This window comes from Calonectris borealis, chromosome 21 (assembly GCF_964195595.1).
Source record: "Calonectris borealis chromosome 21, bCalBor7.hap1.2, whole genome shotgun sequence".
In the NCBI taxonomy this organism is placed as follows: Eukaryota; Metazoa; Chordata; class Aves; order Procellariiformes; family Procellariidae; genus Calonectris; species Calonectris borealis.
The window spans coordinates 12,920,878-12,944,789 of NC_134332.1; the positions used below are offsets into that span (position 1 = coordinate 12,920,878).

At 41.1% G+C, this 23,912-nt stretch overlaps 1 protein-coding gene across 3 annotated transcripts in view; it reads left to right on the forward strand.

The window, feature by feature from the left end:
* Positions 1 to 16,834, forward strand: part of RALGPS1 (Ral GEF with PH domain and SH3 binding motif 1) — a 128,456-nt gene extending 111,622 nt beyond the window's left edge. For 2 of the 3 annotated variants that reach the window (XM_075170923.1, XM_075170924.1), the window contains 9 exons: positions 3,934 to 4,060; positions 4,968 to 5,119; positions 6,266 to 6,317; positions 6,607 to 6,687; positions 8,837 to 8,942; positions 10,684 to 10,776; positions 10,951 to 11,056; positions 12,174 to 12,265; positions 13,048 to 16,834. In XM_075170923.1, the coding sequence (XP_075027024.1) occupies positions 3,934 to 4,060; positions 4,968 to 5,119; positions 6,266 to 6,317; positions 6,607 to 6,687; positions 8,837 to 8,942; positions 10,684 to 10,776; positions 10,951 to 11,056; positions 12,174 to 12,265; positions 13,048 to 13,077 (839 nt within the window). In that variant the 3' untranslated portion in view covers positions 13,078 to 16,834. Of the gene's footprint in view, positions 1 to 3,933; positions 4,061 to 4,967; positions 5,120 to 6,265; positions 6,318 to 6,606; positions 6,688 to 7,867; positions 7,967 to 8,836; positions 8,943 to 10,683; positions 10,777 to 10,950; positions 11,057 to 12,173; positions 12,266 to 13,047 lie in introns of all 3 variants that reach the window. The other variant, XM_075170926.1, reaches the window with a different exon arrangement.
* Positions 16,835 to 23,912: the final 7,078 nt, after the last annotated feature.

The window sequence follows — 23,912 nt, forward strand, 5'->3', positions numbered from 1 at the left end:
TGTGCTCCATAACTCATGCTGACACCTTCTGCACCCCAGACTTCTTGCTGAACTGAATGTACCCTGCAGCACAGGTCCTGTCTAACGAGAACTCTGAACTTCACAGTTCTTCAAAGACATTTGACAGCAGAGCAGATGCAAAGACATCGTAAAAGTTTTTAAGCTCAGATTCTTTTTACCTTAGCACAGGCTTCACAGAGCCAAACTGTATATATTTCCTTCTCTTGCCTTGGAGATGAGGAAGATGCAGAACTACATAGAAAATGGCCACTCCAGACAGAGTAATACCAGCACAGCTGATATTTTTGTCTTCATCTTATCCCACAAAGCATTCTGTTTTCTGCCATCAGGATCTTCACTAAAGACACCTAACTAGGAATTAGAATAAGTTCATTACCTCCTTTCATAGGACTGATGAAAGCAATTGTGATTGCCATGTATAATAGCAAGGAAGCCAGGCTGGAACTGTTGGCTTAAGTTGTAAGGCTCCTATACCTATTTCCACAAATTCTGTCACCCTTGACACATCTCACCTTAGTCAGGCAGTATTTTAACCTGAACTGAAGTCTGATTCTATAATCTTATTTTCAATCTGAGATATGTAGTCCTTTTAGATGCATTACATCATTTGTTTCAGTTTTTTTTAACAAACTTTTTCTGTTCTGAAGCTGTCCAGGTAATAAAAGCTCTTGCTAAAAATGAGTTATAATGTTCAATCTTTAAATATTTTTGTGTTGTATTCATATTAGTGCAAATTTCACTCCATGCTTCCTTCCACGTGGGTCTAATTTCCAAAAAAAGGGAGTGTAGAGTGAAAACTCTCAAAGAACTATTTTTGTTGGTAGACAACATCTCTTTTTTTTTTTTGTAAGTTTTGATAGTGATAACATTTGAACCTATACATACTTTAAAATACCTGGAGTCAAATCCAGCTGACTTTGATTTTGTAACGGCTTGACTGTGTCAGCACAAAACTTGTTATTTTGCTGTTCTTTCTCTAGATAAAGTAATTTTGGTGCAGTCTCCGTGCTTTGTTTCAATGAACATTGTCTTAGAATCAAATTAATCGAACAGTCTTACTGCTTTCAGCTCTGTGACTCTCCACGGTGAGAAACTTAAACCTTTAAACTCTTATGTATTAGAAAATTTAACCATCATTTTGACATGTGGCGTGATGTCTGTGTGAAAAAGCACTGCACCATACTGGTACTCATTTAGGGCTGTGCCTTGAGATTGCTACTCTTTCACAGGCTGTAGTTTTAACAGTTTTAACAGTTTGTTAAACATATATATTTTAAGCTTCGTAGAAGGTAGTAAACACCTCAGTAGTCCTAAGTATTTTACTATTCACAAGTTGAAAAATATCTGATGGGAAGGCACTACAAACAAAGCATGTAGAGAGAACTCCTTTTTGTGAACCTAGTTCGTCAGAAGGGCTGGAGGTTTTCAAATAAAAGAACTTTTAATCATTTCTGAAACTTCTGAATGCATTTGGTTTGTCTCTGCATAAATTTTAAGAATTTGTAATGAAAACTTTTGGTAAAAGACTTTAGTGAAATATATGTTCTTGCTGGTAATGCAGCAGACGAGATTTTCAGGCCTAATGGTAAAATAGGAATATCAAACAGTTTTTACACTAAACTAGTCACCACCTAATTGTGCTTGGATTCATACTTTTTATATTCTAACTTGTGCTTAGCCTCCACAGCAGAAGAGGAAGATGAACCCTGTTGTCTTTAGGGAAACAGCTTCCAATGTCGTCTTACAGCCCAAATGCAACAACATTTTAATTGAAAATGCAGCAGAACATTGTACTCAGCCCTCTTCTGACCTCCCAGACGTATGGTTCTGGTTGAATCTCTGGATCAAGTAATGATTAAAAGTGCATTTTTTTAAAACTGCATGTGGCCTTTAAGGATAAGATCTTCTCTGAAGCCGCATATGCCAGTGACTCATGCTACTGGTGTCATGTTTCACAAATTCTGAATTGTGTGATGGTAGTAAAGACAGGCAGGCAAAAATGCTGTCCTATATAAGACAGTATATAGGAATAAAGTAGAAAACAGGATTACAAACTGTTTTCTCTTTTTGTTCTCCCACTAAATTGATCACTTGATGAATTATACTACTGAAGGTTCCTCTAATGAACTCGTTTCCCCTCTCTATATTGCTAGAAGCAGGTTCCTCTTTCTGCTTGTCTTGAGGCTCCTTTTATGGTTAATTAAACAGCACAATGAACAGTTTGCTGAAATCTGTAGAACGCTCTGCAGTGGATGAGTGGATGAGATTTTTCCCCTTATTGCTAGGGAAAAACCTTCATCACTATGAAGAGTAATGACCCAGTTCATAGTGAAATTCCTGAGTCTAGGCTATGGGGAAATAAAAATACAAGTAGTTTGGAATTAATTCCTATATTTCATACAACTTGATATAAATTTATATTGCAGAGTAGGTATGGACAGTAAAGCATCTTGCATCTATTTGTATTATTTTTTGCCTCTTACTAGGACAAACCCGTTACTGGTTCTCCTGCTACTTCTTGCGTCTCACGAATCCTCAGTTTAAGGCAGAAGAAATTGATTAATAACTTCTGTGCATGGGGAGAGGTGAAGTAGCCTATATAACAGATAGAATCATAGAATATCTCAAGTTGGAAGGGACCCATAAAGATCATCAAGTCCAGCTCCCTGCTCCTCGCAGGACTACCTAAAACTAAATTATATTACTAAGAGCATTGTCCAGACGCAACTTGTGCTCTGACAGGCTTGGTGCCATGACCCCTTCCCTGGGGAGCCTGTTCCAGTGACCAACCACCTTCTCAGAACCATTTCTGTTATGAGTTGTTATCCTGTTGTCAAACTGTGCCCTGGAATGTTGGGGTTTTGTTTGCGTTTTTTCTATTTCTGTTTATCGCTAATTTGAGGCCAGACACTTTTGTAACGATTCTGATGATAGTTGTATGTGGTTTTTCACATCACAGAGTTTCTGTCTCTGTCGACCTCTTAACGGGTGGTTTTAGGTTAGAGGCTAGAAGCTGACTAAGCTAAGGTCACTGGAGCTTCCAATAAGTGGCTCCTGTAATGCAGGGGGAAGTCTGTTTTGCGGCTACCTGAGCTGTACCAAGTCCGGAGATAGATACGGGGCAGACGGCCACTTTCATGACCACTATGCCCACTTCTTCACAAGCACCAGTGCCACAACGAAATGTTTAAAAGTGAAACCTCAACCATTTATTGTGAAATCAAGAACAGCCTTGCATTCACTGAGGATGATGATAGGCCATGTTGTTCTCCACTGTATTGCAAAGTTCGCTGCCAGCCTTCTGCAAACAGCATCAAGGAACTGGAACAAGAACAGCTTGTCCATGTTTTCCGTGAGGCCTCATAAAATCTGTAAAATGAGAGGAAGAATAATTGCAGTGAGACATCTCTAGAGCTCATAGATGATTGAGAAGTAATGCATCTGTCTGGCCATTAGACACATGAAAAGCCCCTGCTTTCTCTTACATGCTCAAGCTGTGAGTCAGTATGAGCAGATTGTTTACAGTTTATTCACAACATGGAGTTGTGAACAAAATTTGAAACATGTGTGAGCATTCCTGCTCACACCCGAAGTACAAACCGACTTTATGGCTCTGCATATTACACTTTGGCACATCCAGCTGTTGTAAGGGTGCCAAGACTTTTTGTAGGAGTTCATTGTTAAAAGTATGTGCAAAGCTGTTTTAAAAATTACTTCCAGACAGTTCAAGAATATAGAAATGAATTCATAACAGAAATGGATAGCGTAACCCTAATGCGCAAGAAACGGTTCTTCAGAAATGGTGCCTTTTGGTTATCTGTAACAATTCATTTGAATCACCGGCTAAACACACCAGCCCATGAAATTCTGGGTCTTGCATCAGTTCAATGTTAAATGATCTCTGTCTTTTAGGTCCATCTGATGTGTCAGCAATTATGAAATTCAGCAGGAGACCCACATGTCCTGATGCCTCAGTAGCAGCAAGTCTACCTACACCTCCTGTACCAAGGCACAGGAAGAGTCACAGCCTGGGGAACAAGTGGGTACTCCAGGCTTTCTCACGCTCAGGCAATTTCATGCATCACAAAGGTTTAAGGTAGCAGCAGAACACTCTGGTATTTGAGAACACTCTGGTATTTGTCCCTTCCATTTCTTGTATAGCAAGAGTGCTTCAGGCTTCACCGTGTATTCTCTAGGTTTTCTCTTGACACTTTTTGCTGACTCTAATGCTTGCTAGTGCCAGACGCTGGCAGTACTTGAAAGCTGTGTATTCACTTTGGTCTGCAGATTCCTGGTGTGCATCACTGATTTTTTTTTCCTTTTGTTTTTAAACATCTTGCTAATACATCTAAGGAAACTTACTAACTGCTTGGCACACCTTACCATTCAGGAAAGTTGTGATCTTTTGCACTGTTTTACCTGGGTAATACGGATTAGAAACATTTTTCTCTACCATTTACCCAGCTAAGTGAGAGTACCTGCTCCCCAGTTAAGGTTTCAGCATCTACCAAATTTCACAATTAACGGGTTAGGGGAAAAAAAGTTCACGTGACTTGTCCAAGGTCATGGAGTGTTGATGTGTTAGTTCAGCCTTAGTGAAAGACCACTAAGCAATGGCTTAGCTGAGGTCTGCTTTTTCTGTTTTTCTACCTTTGCCTCCACCCAGGGTGTTCAGGTTTTGTATGGAGAGGAGTCAAAAAACTTAAAATTTCCCATCTGCAGAAATTTAATAGCTGTTACTTACAAAGACCACTTAAATCTGAAACTTGTTGTGGTAGTCAAGGAGCATATGTACAGCAGAGGGAAAGCGTGAGCAGTACCATTTGATTGCCTGCTACTTAATAACCTATTGATGAGGCAAAGACTGAGTGGAAATACCAGGAGCCGAGGGTTGCTCTTAGATGACATAAGAGGGGTTTTGCATTTTTCTCTTTCCAATTTTCCAGCATGATGTGTCAGTTCAGTGTAGTGGAGAGCAAAAGCGCCACCTTCCCGACGGAGAAGCCGCGCCACCTCCTGGATGACAGCGTCCTGGAGTCGCACAGCCCGGCCCGCAGCCACGCACTGAACTCGCTTTTCACCAACGGCCTTTCCATAGGTAGTCTGTGTGGGGAACTGACATTCCTGCTTTTCTGTCCCAGTGTTCTGGAAACACACAGAGATAGCCAAAAGTAGGGAATTAGGAAGATCGTTAGCTCCTATCCAAAGACTGCTCCCTTTCATGGAAGAAAGTGCTGCTCAGTGCTGCTCAGCCACCTAGTCAACTTTATCTCAGCTTTCCTCAGTTGCCTACTGATGGTTTTCGTAAAAGTGGCATGAAGGAAGATTGTCTTTGTATATGCTCTGTATGTGACACAGAGTGTTTGTCAGCTTTCACCAGGAAAAAAAAAAGCGTTACTGAAAAGTGTATATATATTTTGAAAGCTACCTTTTCACAAAGAAAACTTTAATTTTAATGATACATTTTAGAAGATGGGAGAATAATTTAGCTGTGCTTTCTGAGACTTCAAAACAAACATAAAATGAACTTGTGAAAGAGGATGATGACAATTATATTATGGTATTATAATTAATAAAATAATTATTATAATAAAAACAAAGTGATTGAGAAGCTGTGTTCTAAGCAAGAGAAAGCCACCTTTTAAGTGACTCAGGCTATTTCTGGAATAGGAAATAGGCTGTGAAGGATAGCAGGTTGCTTGATCAAGAAGAGTTTGACACTGAGATGATCTTTGAACTTCTGAAAATACAGGCACAGCTCACTGTGTTATGCTGAGCATTAGAAGATCAGCCCTGGGCAAATTAAAACTGTGAACTAAATAGCTGTGCCAGGGAAGGAGGGACAAATCGGTCATGGGCCTGGAGGAGAAATAGGGACTACCATTGTGAATACCATCATATTGATTTGTTATGGCTCCTAGCAGCAGCATGCAGCTGGCATATCCTCTGTTACAGGTGTGCTTGCTTGTTGAAAACAAACAATGGTATCATGTCTAATAACTTTAATTGACAGATGTTGTGGTAGAAATACTGTTTTACAAAGTAACTGGATTTTGTGTTCCTGAAGTGCTCAGCTTTTGAAGGAAAAGCAGCATAATGAAAATTAAAGCAACCTTTGAAACATGATTTGAGTAAGCAATTTCCATGGTACTATATAAAGATTATTCTGGTGATCCACATACATTGGCTTTGTATTTTCCCTTGGATGGTTTTCTTACTCCTTCTCTGTACTACTCTTTTTTAGATAGCAGTGAAAGCTCGGAATTTAGTGAGGAGCTGCCGTCAGGGCTTGAAAGGTGAGTTAGTCTTCATGTACACTCACTGAGCACTCTACAGACTTAGCTAAGAAATTCACGAATGATCCCTAACATAGATAAGCCCTAAATCAATAGTTATTTTTATCAAATTATTGATTAGTTAGGAAAAAATGGCAAACTTTTTGAAATAAAGCACTGTAAAGTTGTTATGTTTTTCTTCCCGTGGACTTGAAAAGTTTGGTCACGATCTCTGTCATGTTTGCCAAACCCTAACTGTTGAAGTCTCAGACTAGAATTTCCCTCATCAGATATTTGCATTCACAAACAGGGGTCGTTTATATGCCACGCTGGGGCCTAACTGGAGGGTACCAATCCGGAATTCTCCTAGGAGTCGAAGCTGTGTCTACAGGTACAGTTCAGGGTCTATCTTGCTCAGTGTATGGTGCTAAACTTTCATTTGGGTCTCCTCGCTTTCCTAGCATAATGTATTTTTTGTCCAAAAGTATCCTTGTATGACCATATCAACTCATGGGAGTCTTCCTCTCTTGCTTGTAAAAATTTCTATTAATGCTGAAGCAGGGGTATGGCCCACTCAGATGAAATTCAGTTTAGCTATTGATTTAACTTATTATATCTGGCTTCCATATTGCAGAAAACTAGCGTTTACTTAGGGGTTTATGATACTACAGAAGCAGGTTTGTCATGAAGGCCGTCTTTGCCTTCTGTGACAAATAATGATGTTAGAAGGACACCTTCTTGACCCTTTCTCACAATTTATTTCCTGATTTGCAGGACAGCTACCCATAACATCTGTTTGTGTCAGAGAGCTATAGTATGATGTGTTGATTTGTACAGTAAAGAGGTGTTACCTTGGACCCTGAGTAGGAGAGGGAACATCTGCAATGCCATATGTAGCAGGCACTCCCAATGTTGCTAGTCACTAAGACATGGACTTTTCAGAAACAGGTAATCCATTTACAGCCCAAAAAGAGGAAAATGGTATATAGTTAGAGGGACAAAAATAATTCATTGCATCCATACCTGACCTGGACTTGATAAATTATGTGGTGGTGGGAAGTGAAGAAGTATATATGAACAGTAAAGAAAATAGGGCCCTGAAACAGTTTTCTGCAAATACTGAGATTTAGTTGGAGTTTAAATCCAGTCAGTTTTTATTTTGTATAGTTTGCTTCAGCTGTTGTAGAAATGTTGATAATAATGTGTAAATGTAAGTACAGTCATTTTACTTGAGCTAGTAACATCTGATAGCAGCACAAGTTTGAAGAAGTTAGACAGGAATAAAAATGCATACATTATAAATAAGTAAGGGACTAAATTTTGGAACAATATTTCAGCTATTACACCTGCTTCTGGAAAATAATCTCTTAACTTGTCCATGGTAGGTTTGTTTCAAAAACGTATGCAAGCTAGAAATATAAAATATAAGAAGATAAAAATGTGAAAAGCCTATTAAATCCACAAAGAAGAATTATTCCCTAAAATACATTTCTTACATTTATCCACCATCAAGTAATTCTAATGCCTGCGTTCATTCTTCCTTTTCTGGAATCCTCTACTGCTTCTATCAGAAGACTAGAGTTGGCAAGAATACACATTAGCACAGATAAGGCAATTCCATTTAATCGAAGAAGATGCACCTGCCAGTTTGAAGTGCTGTTCTTGCATAGGTGGTGTTGCTGTGTATATCACTTTCACCAGCATGTGTTATATGACACCATCATACTTGTTCATAGACAGAATAGTGTTCCTTTCACAACTGAATGGTAGATCATACACGTCCTTTTTCTTGTATCCATTATTAGACGTGATTTAGTTGGATCTGGTATACTTCATTGGCTCTTGTGTTTATAAATATCAGGGCTGTGATCACATGGCAATGAAGAGAGGTTAACAGCAGATAATTCTAACAGATCATCACCTACCAATCAGTCTTTGGTTGTTCTGTTCTTAATGGCTGTTTATATTTCTAACTTAGCCTGTACTTGGGTTCTTTCAGTTGTAGCACTTTTTCATTGTTGTATGTGGGAAGCTCTGTGTTCGTCCTGGGAAAGGAAAAAATATTTTAATCACTGTACAACAAATTATTTGGCATTGTTATATAGTTTTCCCAATTTTTTCCAATTAGCCACGGTAATTTCCTACATTCTTTTTTGATAGCTAAAGTTTATTTTAAGATAAAATTACATTTTTGGGAGCTCTTATTGCCAAAATTTTAAGCCATAAGTAATTTACCAAAATAAAATAGAAAATTGCCTGTTTTCCCTTTGACTTTGGGCTTCAATATTTATTCTGTTTGGTTTTATTTTTTCATGTCTAAGCCCCCAGAATAGAACCTTTTGTTAATTTGCTATTTCTCAAAGATCTGCGTTCCTATTTGATATCTAGGTCAGGAAAATACATATTACAGAGTCAAGTGTCAGATGATACAATATATGTAAGGCAATGCCGGAAAAATATATTTAGAGCTAAATTGTATCACTTGCTTCTTGACCTTATTTGTCTGCTGAAATACATACGGCAATGTTTTGTCTCTCCAGCCCAACAGGGGCCTGCAGCTGCACATTAGGTAGTTCAACAGGAGTCATTACCATGGAAGGGCCATTAAGAAGAAAAACATTGCTCAAAGAAGGCAAGAAACCTACTGTAAGTGATCCTAATTCTAATTCTTCCTGTGATTCTAATTCAGTAGTGGCTGTTTTAATTTGCAGGATTAGATTAAACCTGCAGCTTGATACCACACAAAACAATGTTCCTTGTTGTTATCAATTGTAAAATCATTTTGTCTTCCAAGTTTTAACTGGGTTATGACAAAGTTGTAACCTTTGTATGTCACTTGATCTACAGCAGTTTTGCTTCTCTCTTTGCATTTGCAAGTAATGTCTCCAGGTTGTGACAGCAGAGCAAGAGTAAAGCAGCTTTATAAATCAGCATGCATTTCTGTGAGGGCAGAAATTTAGTATCATGGTGAAATGAGAAGGCTGCAGGGCATCCACCCATAGCACCAAAGTCATGGTAATTCATACTTAACCTAAATTCACAGGTTTCACATGGTTCTGTCCTACGCATTTGGTAATTTTTTGTTTTCTGTAGAGTTCAGTGATATTTTTTATGTGTAACCCTACTGTTCAGTGCTAAAAGATTTGAAGAATTGCAGAGATGTCATCTCAATAAATTTTATTGATCAAATGCAGAAGTCTAAGATCTGTCCAGTAGAATGCAGCACACTATTTTGCTGTGAAACAATCAGTCCTGATATTTTTATGAGATACTCAAGTAGAATCATAGAATCAGAGAATAGTTTGGGTTGGAAGGGACCTTTAAAGATCATCTAGTCCAACCCCTCTGCCATGGGCAGGGACATCTTCAACAAGATCAGGTTGCTCAAAGCCCCATCCAACCTGACCTTGAATGTTTCCAGGGATGGGGCATCTACCACCTCTCTGGGCAACCTGTGCCAGTGTTTCACCACCCTCATCGTAAAAAATTTCTTCCTTATGTCCAATCTAAATCTACCCTCTTTCAGTTTAAAACCGTTGCCCCTTGTCCTGTCACAACAGGCCCTGCGAAAAAGTCTGTCCCCATCTTTCTTATAAGCCCCCTTTAGGTACTGAAAGGCTGCAATAAGGTCTCCCCGAAGCCTTCTCTTCTTCAGGCTGAACAACCCCAACTCTCTCAGCCTTTCCTCATAAGAGACGTGTTCCATCGCCCTGATCATTTTCATGACCCTCCTCTGGACCCGCTCCAGCAGGTCCATGCCTTTCTTCTGCTGAGGGCTCCAGAGCTGGACGCAGCACTGCAGGTGGGGTCTCACCGGAGCAGAGTAGAGGGGCAGAATCCCCTCCCTTAACCTGCCGGCCACGCTGCTTTTGATGCAGCCCGGGATACGGTTGGCTTTCTGGGCTGCGAGCGCACATTGCCGGCTCATGTCCAGCTTTTCATCCGCCAGTACCCCCAGGTCCTTCTCGGCAGGGCTGCTCTCAATCCCTTCATCCCCCAGCCTGTATTGATACCGGAGGTTGCCTTGATCCAGGTGCAGGACCTTGCACTTGGCCTTCTTGAACCTCATGAGGTTCACACGGGCCCACTTCTCAAGCTTGTCCAGGTCCCTGTGGATGGCATCCTGTCCCTCAGATGTATCAACCGCACTACTCAGCTTGGTGTCATCTCCAAATTTGCTGAGCGTGCACTCAATGGATTGTATTCATAGCCATCCATCCAAATTTAGGTAGCTGGGCTGATTTACACCAGGAGACATTCTTTATCTAACCCTCCATTCCTTGCTTCTGAAATTAACTTTGGTAGCACTTGGACTTGCTTGTGAATAGGTTTTTGAAATGTCAGAGATATGCAGAGTTTTTCCTAATTTTTTTCCTTTCTGATTCAGCTCTCCTCATGGACTAGATACTGGGTTATGCTTTCAGGATCAACTCTTCTGTACTTTGGAGCAAAATCTTTAAGAGGCACTGAAAGAAAACATGTAAGCTTTAAATTTGTTCTAAAAGCAAAAATTGCGTATTCATAAGCAGATCTGGAAGCGTGTTTGAAGTGTACTTGCTGTTCCAGGCTAAGCCGTATGTGTGCACAACTTCTACAGTCAAAAGTTAATCCCTAGTACAATCTCAGCTATGACTGACCTGTCTGTCTCTTCCAGTATAAATCTACACCTGGTAAAAAAGTCTCTATTGTGGGCTGGATGGTGGCACTGCCTGACGACCCTGAGCATCCTGATATTTTCCAGCTAAATAACCCCGACAAAGGTAGATGTTGCAAGATGGACATTGTCTGCATTATATTTCTGTGACAAGAAGTAGATTAATCTCTATTAATAAGTTTGTAGATTACAGAACTTGCAGTTGCACTCATTTAAAAACTGAAGAGGGACATTTTCAATATAGAATTTTCAAGGGATGGTACAAATGAAATTGAACATATCTCTACCATATGCTGTGATGCTTCTGTGGTGCCTACAGAGGTATTGCTGCATCTTGACAGTTACTCTAAGTTTTGCAGAAATTGCCCAATCAATATGAGATTGCTGCATGTCCATGTGCCCGCACACCCTGATCTCCAAATTTCTGAATAGCTTTCTTAAAATTGGTGAATATCAAAGCTTGACTTACACTGAGGCCAGTTAAAATACTATGAAAATTCTTCAAACATCAGACCATTTACCAAAAAAAGCTTTTTAAATAATTATTAATTACTTTTTAATAATTAATTTTGAAGTGCCATAACTCTTCCGCCTTGATTAAACTTCAAAAACTTCAAAAGATCAGAAAGCCCGTGGAGTTATTTTGCACTTTGAGTGGTTACATGAAGATTTTTGAGGCTTCCTTCACCTTCCACATTTTCACCTTTGGTGCTGGACATGGATTTGCATCTACTGTGTGAAGTGCATCTCTTGGGTGTTGACTAAAATGCACAAAGTATTTGACTGCAAGAAACAATTTATAAAATAATGAGGCATAGAGGAAACTTGCAATAGGACATTGAAGAAAACTAAGTTCACAAATATCAAAAACATCCATAAGAAGTTTGGCAGTAACCACAACAGTCTTAATGAGAAGAAAGCCAGGAGTAAATTAGATGTGACCTAAGTGGTCTTTTCGGTGGCTGTAATTTGGCCTCTCTGCCTATACACTCCTCTTAGCTTTGCAGGCCACATGTGTTCTCATACTCCCTTCACCCGAGGATCGTTGGGTAACATGCCTGACATAGTCTCTGTTATGTGGGCAACATCCTGTTTGAGCATTTGACGTACAAATTAATTTAACAGTTTACTTCAGGACTTTGGCTTCTGCACAGAAATTGGAATGCCTTGAAACTACATGTCTGTCTGCAAATTTAGAGCCTTTGATTTTCTTATTTTTGTAGGCAATGTTTACAAGTTCCAGACTGGTTCAAGGTTTCATGCAATATTATGGCATAAGCATTTGGATGATGCATGCAAAAGCACCAAGCCTCAGGTAAGGTTGTGAAACTTATTTCTACCCACTTTTTCATATTTTCCAGAAAATCCTTACTAGAAAAGATACCTCTTTTCAATCTGTGTGCACACACAGTCCTGTGGGACAGATATAATTCCTCATTTCGTACATTGATCCAATTTTTCAATAGGAGGAATAAAAATCATTTAAAACTACAGAATTCCCACCAAATCAGAATTTGTGCAAGTCTAGCTATAGGTTTGGTTACCTTAACAGCATATAACCTCTACACTCACTGCTTCAAGTGAGGTAACCCCATCTCTACTTCAGAAGGGGCATTCTCACGGACAAAGAAAGCAAACATGCTAGCATTTACTCCAGTGAGTGCGTCTATAAGTGCCATTGAAGACAGTGTCATATAAAATGCTATGTTTGTCCTTTATATAGCAGCCTCATTCTTCTCTTGAGGAAGATGTTCATTCTTAAAAGGATTTCCAAAGGTTATATTAATAGGATGCTGATCCATATAGAACCTAAAACAGGATGCAGCTCGAGAATCTTCTTTACACACACACATCCCCCGCCATGCATACTGATGACTTCTTAGAATACTTTGGCTGGATTTGGTCCATGAATAGAAAAATCGCTTGAGTCTTTATCTTTCCTTTCAGTTACGGGGATAGCCTTCTTTTGGGCCTGATTACACTGTTCACATTGGATAATAAATGATTAGCCCACTCTATTTTGTAACCTTGCAGTTTCCCAATGCCGTAATAGGCTCAGGAGCATTATACTGCTGAATAATTTACATTCTCTTCCAGGTACCTGCTAATCTAATGTCATTCGAATAATTTGCTCTCCTGCCTGGTGCGACTTCAAGTGCCAAACTGAAGAAACAGACTATTGTTCTCTAAGGAGGAAGAGGAGAACGGTTTTCCTGACGTGAGCCAGCCACAAATATTTCAGCACTTTCCTGTGTAACTTGAAAGTGATTCTGACACAGCTTTTACAAGCAGAAAGTGAATGTTGACCTTAGGACCAGATAAAGTCTCACGCACTGAGTGAAAGCAGACAAGTTAGATGGACAGAAGATTAATCCTGACTCCTGCAGGATTCTAGAGCCCTCAACTTTTTGTGGTCAGAGACTGCCCTGAACTGATTTTTGACCACAAACTGAGCATCATGTCTTCTGCCTATTCTTTTTTAAACGGTTCTTTTTGTTGTTAAGCTGCTTTGTGTGACTGAAGAATATTTGGCCCATGTTGGGTTTCAATTCTTTCTAATGCACAGAATGATTGACAGTGTTAACTTGCTGCAAAGTGTCAATTAGAATAGAAAATTGTGGAACAACATTTTTATAATCTAAGTGCACTGAGTTGCTTGGCAATGTGGCTGCCTCAGATTTTGTATCAAATCTCTGGACAATTCTGGTGTTCACATTTGAGCTATTTGGGAAAAGTGTATTTTGGCACCCGACAGTTGGTTTTCTTTTTGTTCAGTTATGTTACTCAGGAATGCCCTGACAATGGATTTAAGGCTGTTTAAATCTATGTTGTGCAAAAGGTTGTCTTTCATTCTTTTACTAGTGGCATAGTTGCTTACAAGTTTGTTTTTTCTTCAGTCTGAATGTTGTTCATCTTAAGTCCCTTGGTACAGGGAAGCATGTAATCAGGTGTAACGTATCACGTGGCCCTGGCTCCTCAGAATGATTCCATGTCATTGTTTCTGTTCTGTCTTTCTGTGGATGACTCAGCTCCACTCAATTCCAGTACCTGATGCACCTTTATGACGTGTAGTACTGGCACATGGTACTGCTATTATGAAAACACGATGGCAATGAAAGCTAGGCAAGACTGTCTGACAGTGGAGCAAGTACAAAGGAGCCTTCACACCAGTGTCCAGAGGACAAAAAAAAAAAAAAGGAATGTAACTGAGCCTTCTCCTCTGACGGAACTCTCTCTACATCCATAGCTGTATCCCTGCTGTGCCCTGGCATTCCTGTGGTCACAGGTTTTTTTCTGTTCCCATGCTAATTTCAGCACTTTTTCTGTTTGAAACTCTTTCGCCATAAGGCGTCAGTATTCAGACTTCATCAATCAGCGGAAAACCTCTTCTGAGTTTCCTAAGATTGCATAGAGAAGAAATTTGCAAGCCAACTTCTAGCTTACAAACCATGAAAAAAATGGAAGTCAGTTTAATTGAACAGAGCCTATATTAGAACAAGCTCCCTGGCATTAGGAGTATTTATTCTGTGGACTTGCATGATTTTCTAAATTTTTATTTTAAAACTTCTCTAACAACAACAACAACAAAAAAATACCTGTATTGTTAAATGTAGGTCACCTGTAACTTTTGTGTTATTTTAAGTGTTCATGTTACAATCCTGAAAATGAAGCATAATACATACTAGCTTTTCAAGAAAACCAGTTCCTGGCGACAACTGCATTTAGATCCTGGAACATGTGAAAGTGTATGTAAAGTTGACAAAGTTTCTTTGATAGCTCAGGAGTTGTGTGAAAAGAGTGGTAACGCAAAATATATTTATACCTTTTTTTCCTCCTTTTTTGCTAAATTTGAACTAGGCAAAACATCGATATATGCGAGGGCAGAGCATCCAATACCATTAGGGACAGTGTAGAAGCTTTTGAATGTGCTAAAATCCTCTCACCAGTAAATGACTTCAGACTGTTAGAATATGTTATAATCTGAATTATTCTGCCCCTGTGAACTTTAGTGATTAGTTACCAGTGAGATTATTCATGAAGATGCAAGTGTTATGTGGACTGCCATTTTAATGACTGTGCCACCTGTGACTATGTGTATTGTGTATTATTAGCATTCATAGGGTTTGAACCACATGCAGAACGGTGACCAAAATGATGACACACTAACCAAAACAGAACTGTTCAAGTCAAGAGGGTTTTTTAAAGTTAACCTTATTAGTAGCCCTTTCCCCTTAAAAGGGAGTAACCTGATCTGTCTTAAATATAAGCTAAATTTAAAATGCAACACTTACTGGCATGAAATGTACATGTAATTTTACATTAGAAGCATGTAAATACCTACCCGTTTCTAATGTGATGTAGTGAAAGTGAACATCAGTAAGGACTCGTGACGTTTTTTCCTGCATATTGCAATTGAGATAAACCAATGGATGTTGTAACCATTTTCAGTTGTGTTTAACAAGCCTCCCTTGGAAAGAACAATAACTGCTGACTGATAAAATAGCAATAGAATGAGCCTGTACACACACAGAATTTAATGGCTTTTAGAATTTAAGGGTTTCTAAAGTGTTACTGTATGTACAAGAGGTAGAGTGTTCTAGCCTTCAAAAATACACTTTTACTCAAAATTACAAGCTGTAGAGCCTGTTGGAGAAGTTACAGAAGGGTCAATTTTCACTTGCTTGTAAAACAGATTCTAAACTAGAAAGGAAGCATCTTTGCCAGAAACCGTGATGGGCCCCAAAACAGTGTGGCATGGATGAAAGGCAATATTTATGAATGATTCTTATACCCACTCATCTGTCACTGACAGAAGATGAATCTGTGGAAAAATTAAACCCTTCAATCCTCAAACTGAAATCCTACTCAAAGCCTTGGAATTTGGAAATATGTCAAAAGTAACTTGAATTCCCTCATACTGCTATCATTTGAATGTAAAAAGCATTATATAGAAGAAAGATTAACATAGCAAATGATAGTTTTACACAATAGTGACGTAAACATCTTTGCAGAATAGCACAATTGTGAAATTGCTGCACAATACAAAAGAATTCAGAGTGATGGCAGTGTAAGAATACTATTAAAATATCTTAAACCAATTTTAAATGAGTTTTTAAGTATGAAACAGTTTGTAACTGCTGATTTGAGTTTTTATGCTGTCATTTGGTACCATTTGCTGTCATCTGGTACTTTTAATGTGAACTGAAGCTGCTATTGAAATACAACATATCGCATATCAGTACTGATTAATACAGCATTTTCACAAAAATATCACAAACCATACAAGTTTTCATCCATCAAAGAGAATAATTGCAATAGTTGTGTAAAAATAAATGGTATCTCAGAATTACTATTTTCAGAATTGTGAAGATAAAGAATGTATGTAGGTAATATTATCAATTTATTAATGTGCAATGTTGATGTAATTCAGTGCCAAAATGCATGGTTTTCCAAATAGCACTAAAACGAGGCAAAGAAAGTAGTTTTCAAATTGCGACTTATTTGTCACATTATAATGTAAATAAACCAATTTCAACATTTTGGTTTGTTTTGTGTGAAAACTGTTGCACTATTTTTGGCTGTATTTTCCAGCAGTCCACTGCATGCCATTTATGTAAGGATTCTTTCTATAATTCTTGTGAACTGTCTCACCCATAATAACCCTGCCGTTGGAATCTAGGTTTTTGGCGAAGTATTTTGTTACCTCAGTCTTGTATCAAGTTGCTGTATTTTTCAGTTTGTTACATTGATAATGATTGTTTCACTAATTAAATACTTTAATGTAAAAAAAGTTTGTTTACTTCAACAGCAATTGCATTTGGTTGTAAGTTTAAAAATGTGCAGAGTATGTATGCTGTTAACAATAAAATATTCTGAAAAAGAATAGTAGAGGTATAGAAGGAACATTTTAGCTCAAAGGCAGCAAGCATTTGTGAATTTTTATTTGTGAATGAATGGTAATACAGTTGAACAGACTTTATAGTGCACTGTGTATAGTCATTTAATAGTATAAATACAACAGAGTCCAAATTTCTAACAGAAAATTGAAAAACCCTCCAAATTTGCAGGTCTTTCAAGTGGGATTTGGAAAGTCCAAAGAAGTAGAGATGAACCTATCCTATTGTTTTTCTAAGAAATTTATTTTATCACTGCCAAACTTGCATGTTGTCTTGGATAGCAAGATAAATTTCTTTGCACTTACAATTAAACTTTATCTACACACTTGGGTTCTCAACTCCACCCACCAAAATCAACAGGAAAAAATATTTCATCCACTAATAGAATTATCTTCCCTGCATTACACCATATATCAGTGTAGACGTGTAATAATATCTTCTGGTATTAAAATCTGAAATTTCCTCTCTGATTTCAGTGATGAAACCTTGAAACACTGAGCACAGCTGACAGGGATAGCCTAGCAATCAGATGTTCAGTAGAACTTTCTCTTGGAAAAGATCAACGTGGAAATGTTGACCAGTATCCATCTTCTTGGATAACTTCTCTTTTTATATGTATCACTTTTCTCTCAATCACCATGTGTAAGAAATCAGGAAAGGAAGGCAAGAGACTAGCATGGATGAGTCAAGACCTGCTGGTCAAACTAAAAGGCAAGAAGGAAATGCACAGGCAGTGGAAGCAGGGACAGGTATCCTGGGAAGAGTATAGGGACACTGCCCGGTTGTGTAGGGATGGGGTCAGGAAGGCCAAGGTGCAGCTGGAGCTGAACTTGGCAAGGGACACAAAGAATAATAATAAGGACTTCCATAGGTATGTCAACCAGAAAAGGAAGGTCAAAGAAAGTTGTACCCCCCCCCAATGAACATGACTGGCAAACTGGTAACAACGGACAAGGAGAAGGCTGAGGGACTCAACTTTTTTGCCTCAGTCTTCACTGGCAATCCCTCTTCCCACACCTCTCAAGTGGATGGACGTCAAGGCAGGGACTGGGGGAGCAAAGTCCCTCCGACTGTGAAGAGAAGATGAGGGTCAAGACCACCTGAGGAATCTGAACATACGTAAGTCTATGGGATGTGATGAGATGCAGCCCAGAGTCCTGAGGGAATTGGCTGATGTAGTTGCTAGACCACTCTCCATGATCTTTAAAAAGTCATGGCAGTCAGGTGAAGTCCCCAGAGACTGGAAAAAGGGAAACATTGCACCCATTTTTAAAAAGGGTAGAAAGGGAGGACCCTGGGAATTACCGACCTGTCAGCCTCACCTCTGTGCCTGGGAAGATCATGGAACACATCCTCTTAGAAGCTATGTTAAGGCACATCGAGGACAGGGAAGTGATTTGAGACAGCCAGCATGGCTTCACCAAGCCTGACCAACCTAGCGGCCACCTATGATGGAGTGACTACATCAGTGGACAAGGGAAGAGCTACAGATATCATCTATCTGGACTTCTGTAAGGCCTTTGACATGGTCCCCCACAACATCCTTCTCTCTAAATTGGAGAGCTATGGATTTGATGGACGGATTGTTCGGTGGGTGAGGAATTGGCTGGATGGTCACATCCAGAGGGTAGTGGTCAACAGCTCAATGTCCAGATGGAGATCATTGACAAGTGGCGTCCCACAGGGGTCCGTATTGGGACCAGTACTGTTTAGTATCTTCATCAATGACATAGACAGTAGAATCGAGTGCACGCTCAGCAAATTTGGAGATGACACCAAGCTGAGTAGTGCGGTTGATACATCTGAGGGACAGGATGCCATCCACAGGGACCTGGACAAGCTTGAGAAGTGGGCCCGTGTGAACCTCATGAGGTTCAAGAAGGCCAAGTGCAAGGTCCTGCACCTGGATCAAGGCAACCTCCGGTATCAATACAGGCTGGGGGATGAAGGGATTGAGAGCAGCCCTGCCGAGAAGGACCTGGGGGTACTGGCGGATGAAAAGCTGGACATGAGCCGGCAATGTGCGCTCGCAGCCCAGAAAGCCAACCGTATCCCGGGCTGCATCAAAAGCAGCGTGGCCGGCAGGTTAAGGGAGGGGATTCTGCCCCTCTACTCTGCTCTGGTGAGACCCCACCTGCAGTGCTGCGTCCAGCTCTGGAGCCCTCAGCAGAAGAAAGGCATGGACCTGCTGGAGCGGGTCCAGAGGAGGGTCATGAAAATGATCAGGGCGATGGAACACGTCTCCTATGAGGAAAGGCTGAGAGAGTTGGGGTTGTTCAGCCTGGAGAAGAGGCAGCTTTGGGGAGACCTTATTGCAGCCTTTTAATATATAATTTAGTAGGGCCTCTAGTGATAGGACACGAGGTAATGTTTTGAACTAAAAGAAAGTAGATTCAGACTAGATATAAGGAAGAAATGTTCTACGGTAAGGGTGGTGAAACACTGGCACAGGTTGCCCAGAGAGGTGGTAGATGCCCCATCCCTGGAAACATTCAAGGTCAGTTGAATTCAAGGTCAGATCTAGTTGAAGATGTTCCTGCCAACGGCAGGGGGATTGGACTAAATGGCCTTTAAAGGTCGCTTCCAACCCAAACTATTCTCCAATTCTATGATTCCACATTCAAGGTAAATAAGCTCCACATTATGACTAGCAAAGAAAGTGCTTTAATTTCTGCAGAAACTTAATTTCATGAGTAGTTGCCTGAGAGATTTTAAATGTTACCTAATTTGAAGGTGAGAGCAAAACAAGCTCATATAAAATGGCTACTTTTAGAGCTGAAAAAGAAAGCACAGATCCCTTTCCTGAAATGGACTCCTTTTCCTGTTATCCGCCAGAAACAGGAAGACTGTTTCAAGACTTTATTACTTTGTAGTCTTGGAAATCACTTGGATCTATACAATTTTCCTCCAGGGTCATGTCCAGAGTTTCACTGTAAATATTTTATAAAGGAAGCATCAATAAGCATCTTTCACATCTACCGCATGGTTCTTTTCACTGATAGCATCAGTTTAAATGGGAAAATTGATTGGAATTCCTCTCTTCCCCATAGGCAACAGGATAGAAAATAAACAAAGTGAGCACATTAGGAAGGAAAAGCAACAATCACCATATACCATATTGCCATTATTATTGTTAGAGAGGCAAACTGCAGGGGAAAAAGAGAACTACTTTCTGCATTGCAGTATTGCACTATAAGGTAACATGCTTTTGTGATGCAACACCCAAACATAAGTACTGAAGAGCTCATTAAATGCTCATTATGTCCAAACCTCTTGTTTTGTAACCTGGGAGAGAAACCCAAAATTAAATCTTTAATAAGTTTGTTCCTACTTTAGATGTCAGGCTGTGCTAGGCATGTAAATGATGGCACTGGTAAATTGCATTAATTTTTCTGCTGAAATCAGTAATGGTTGTTGTGGTATTTCCATAGCTGTGATCCATTACTATGAACATTTGTTTATCAAATTCTGAAAACATACCAGACCTTTCCTTAGGGGGAGTGTAAAGAAAAAAAAAAAGAAGTCAAAGTTTACATGTCTCAGTAGACCTCAGATGTGAGAGCAAGTTAGATAAGCATATTAGAAAGGATGAAAACACCCATTTTGCATCAACTAAAACACAGTTGTGCATGAGAAAGTGCAGATAGTAATGAATTGGAGGAAGTATCCTTTATATTTCTGGACTTTGTAGCCGTGCTCTTACTGCCAGAAATCAGCTTTTCAGCTTTAAGGAAGAGTGTGTTGTGTTCCAAGTGATTACTTGCTTCAGATGATTCATGCTTTGAGTTTGCAAGCATGATATAACTGAATATAAAGCAAACAAGCAAGGTCAGAAAACAAATAGATTTGTTCTAGTGTATGTATAGAGAAAAGTCTATCCAATTCTGCAGAATAAAAAAAAGTAAACAACCAGCTAGATAAATTATTTTACATATGATTTGTTAATTGATACCACTGTCTTAATAAAATGATAAATGTAATCTTTGAACACATAGGAACCCTGGAAACACTGGAAGTTAGTTGTAGCAAAATGGTTATTTGTAATAATACAAAACTGTTGATGTGAACCTGTTTGACACAAACACAATGAACGTATGCCTTGTCTTTTAGAGGGTGATGGGGTAAAGAGACAAAAAAAAATTGAAAGCAAGGGAAGGGGCAACTAGCTGGGGCAGAAATGAGTAGGTGAGTGTGGAGGAATCAATGCCTGTGTCCAATTGTGTCCAATCTTGCCTACCTAGCATTTATGAAGGTCCCCGATGTAGGGAAGCCCCAACGCTCGTTTACTAATATTAGGCAGGGACCGCAGGAACCATATATGAAATTTATCGAGACATTAAAAGAGGCTTTGGACAAACAAGTAGAGAATGAGGAAGCGCGGAAATATTATTACAAAAATTGGCAATTGAAAATGCTAATGCAGATTGCCAGAAGGTGCTCCGTCCGTTAAAAAACCCTACGGTAGTTGAAATGATAGAGGAATGCAACCGTGTGGGGACCACAGAGCACCAGGCTGTGGCGATGGCTACCGCTTTTGCAAACTCTAAGTTTAGCCAACAGACGTGCTTCACCTGTGACCATCCCGGTCACTTTAAGAGACAGTGCCCGGAGGCAGGCGGGCGGAGGCGGGAGCCGGCTGACTCACAACTGGGAACGTGTCCAAAATGTAGGAAGAGCCGGCACGTTGCGAATCAATGCCGGTCGCGGTATGATAAAGACGGTCAGCCTATCCAGGGAAACGGTCGCAGGAGCGCGGGGAGGGGCCGCGCGATGATACAAGCAGCCCCCCGTGCGATGATGGAAACTGCCCCCAGCCCCCCGCTGGCATCCACGCCTCCGAATTATCCGCCCGGACACGGGGAAGTGCCGGCGTGGACTTGGCCCCCTCCCACCCAGTGAACCTGACTTCTACGGCTGTTCAAGCGGTGCCCACTGGGGTGTGGGGGCCGCTAGGTGGCGGTTACAGCGCACTCTTACTGCGACGTTCATCCGCCACGTTACAGGGCTTGTTTGTTCTCCCTGGGGTTATTGATGCAGACGATACGGGAGAAATTAAAATCATGTTGTGGACGCCTACTCCGCCCTGTTACGTGCCGGCAGGAGCACGAATAGCACAGCTCGTCTACTTTCGAGCTGCCCCTCCTGCGGCGGAGCCTCAGGAACGGGGGAGGGGAGGTTTTGGTTCCACCGGCACGCCACAACTCTGGTGGGCGCAGCCTGTCGCTGCGGGGCGACCGCAGCTGACTTGCTGCCTGTCAGGCGGTGGCCCTCAGCAGTCTGTGCGCATCAGCGGCCTTATTGATACCGGAGCCGACGTGACAGTCATTGCGCAGTCACACTGGCCAGCTCAATGGCCGACGAAACAGGTCCCGATTGCCCTTACAGGTATCGGAGGGCAGACAGCACCACTGCAGAGTGTTCAATTAATTCAAATCGAGGGACCGGAGGGTCGGCGGGCCAATGTCTGACCGTTCGTTCTTCCGGCCCCTCTCACGCTGTGGGGACGAGACTGTTTGTCACAATGGGGAGTCATGCTGGGGACAAATTTATCCTAGCGGCTACTGATCGGCAGCACACCCTGAAGTTGCAATGGTCCTGTGAAAAGCCTATATGGGTGGATCAGTGGCCCCTCCCCACGGATAAGCTGCATCATTTGCAGGACCTTGTTGCTGAGCAGCTGCGCACTGGGCACATTGTGCCATCCACGAGCCCATGGAACTCACCAGTTTTTGTCATCCAGAAGAAATCAGGAAAGTGGAGGCTCCTTCACGATCTAAGACGTATAAATGAGGCTATAGAGGACATGGGAGCTCTACAGCCAGGTCTCCCTTCACCAACCATGATACCTATGAACTGGCACATCACTATAATAGACCTTAAGGACTGTTTTTTTACTGTTCCACTACACCCAGATGACGCGCCGCGGTTTGCTTTTACTGTACCCGCGACCAGTGTAGCCCAGCCAAGTCAACGGTACCATTGGACGGTGCTCCCGCAAGGCAAGAAAAATAGTCCCACCATATGTCAATGGTTCGTGGCTCGGGCCCTTAGTCCAGCCCGTGCCCAATTGCCTGAAGTCGTAATTTATCATTATATGGATGATATCCTTGTAGCAACCCCCTCTGAGGCCATGATACGAGGGGCCATGGAGGTTGTCGTAGCAAGCCTCCAGCGTAACAGCTTGATAGTTGCCCCAGAAAAGGTGCATCAGACCGCTCCCTGGAAATATCTAGGGTGGCGCATTACTGAGCAAACTGTGATACCGCAAGGGCTCAAGATCAGTAGTCAGGTCCACACCCTGACTGATTTGCAGAAATTATTGGGCACCATCAATTGGGTAAGGCCTCTGTTGGGAATCAACAACGAGCTGTTGAGACCTCTGTTTAATTTGCTAAAAGGTGATCCTGCGTTGGGGTCTTGACGAACGTTAACCCCCGAGGCTCAGCAAGCGTTGCAGCGGATTGCTACAATGATATCGGCTCGGCAAGCACAGCGCTGTGATCCAGAGCTTCCTTTTCAGTTAGCAATAGTGAACACTGACTTCCAACCATATGGTTTGTTGTTTCAATGGAAGCCAACACCCAGTGGCGAACAGTTGTTGGTCATAGAATGGGTGTTTCTTCCCCATCAATTTGGAAAAACCATCACCACTAGAGCAGAAATGTTTGCATCCCTGGTCATGAGAGGGAGGCAACGGTTGATAGCGCTGTGCGGAAAAGAGCCACACACCATTTACATCCCTGTCGTGATGCCTATGTTAACTTGGTTGATGCAAATGTCTGTACCTTTTCAAATGGCTATGGAAGGTTTTACAGGAGCGATTTCTATTCACCCTCCCAGTCATAAATGGCTGCAGTCCCTGCTACCACTGCAGCAATTGCCGAAATGTAGCGTGACCCCTTTGGACGCTCTAACGGTCTTCACGGACGGGTCCGGGTGTACGGGTAAGTCTGTCCTTGTCTGGAAGGACGACCACGATCAATGGCAATCTGATATCTGGAAACAAGATGGTTCACCACAAATCGTGGAGTTGGCGGCAGTGGTACTAGTGTTTGAAAAACGGCA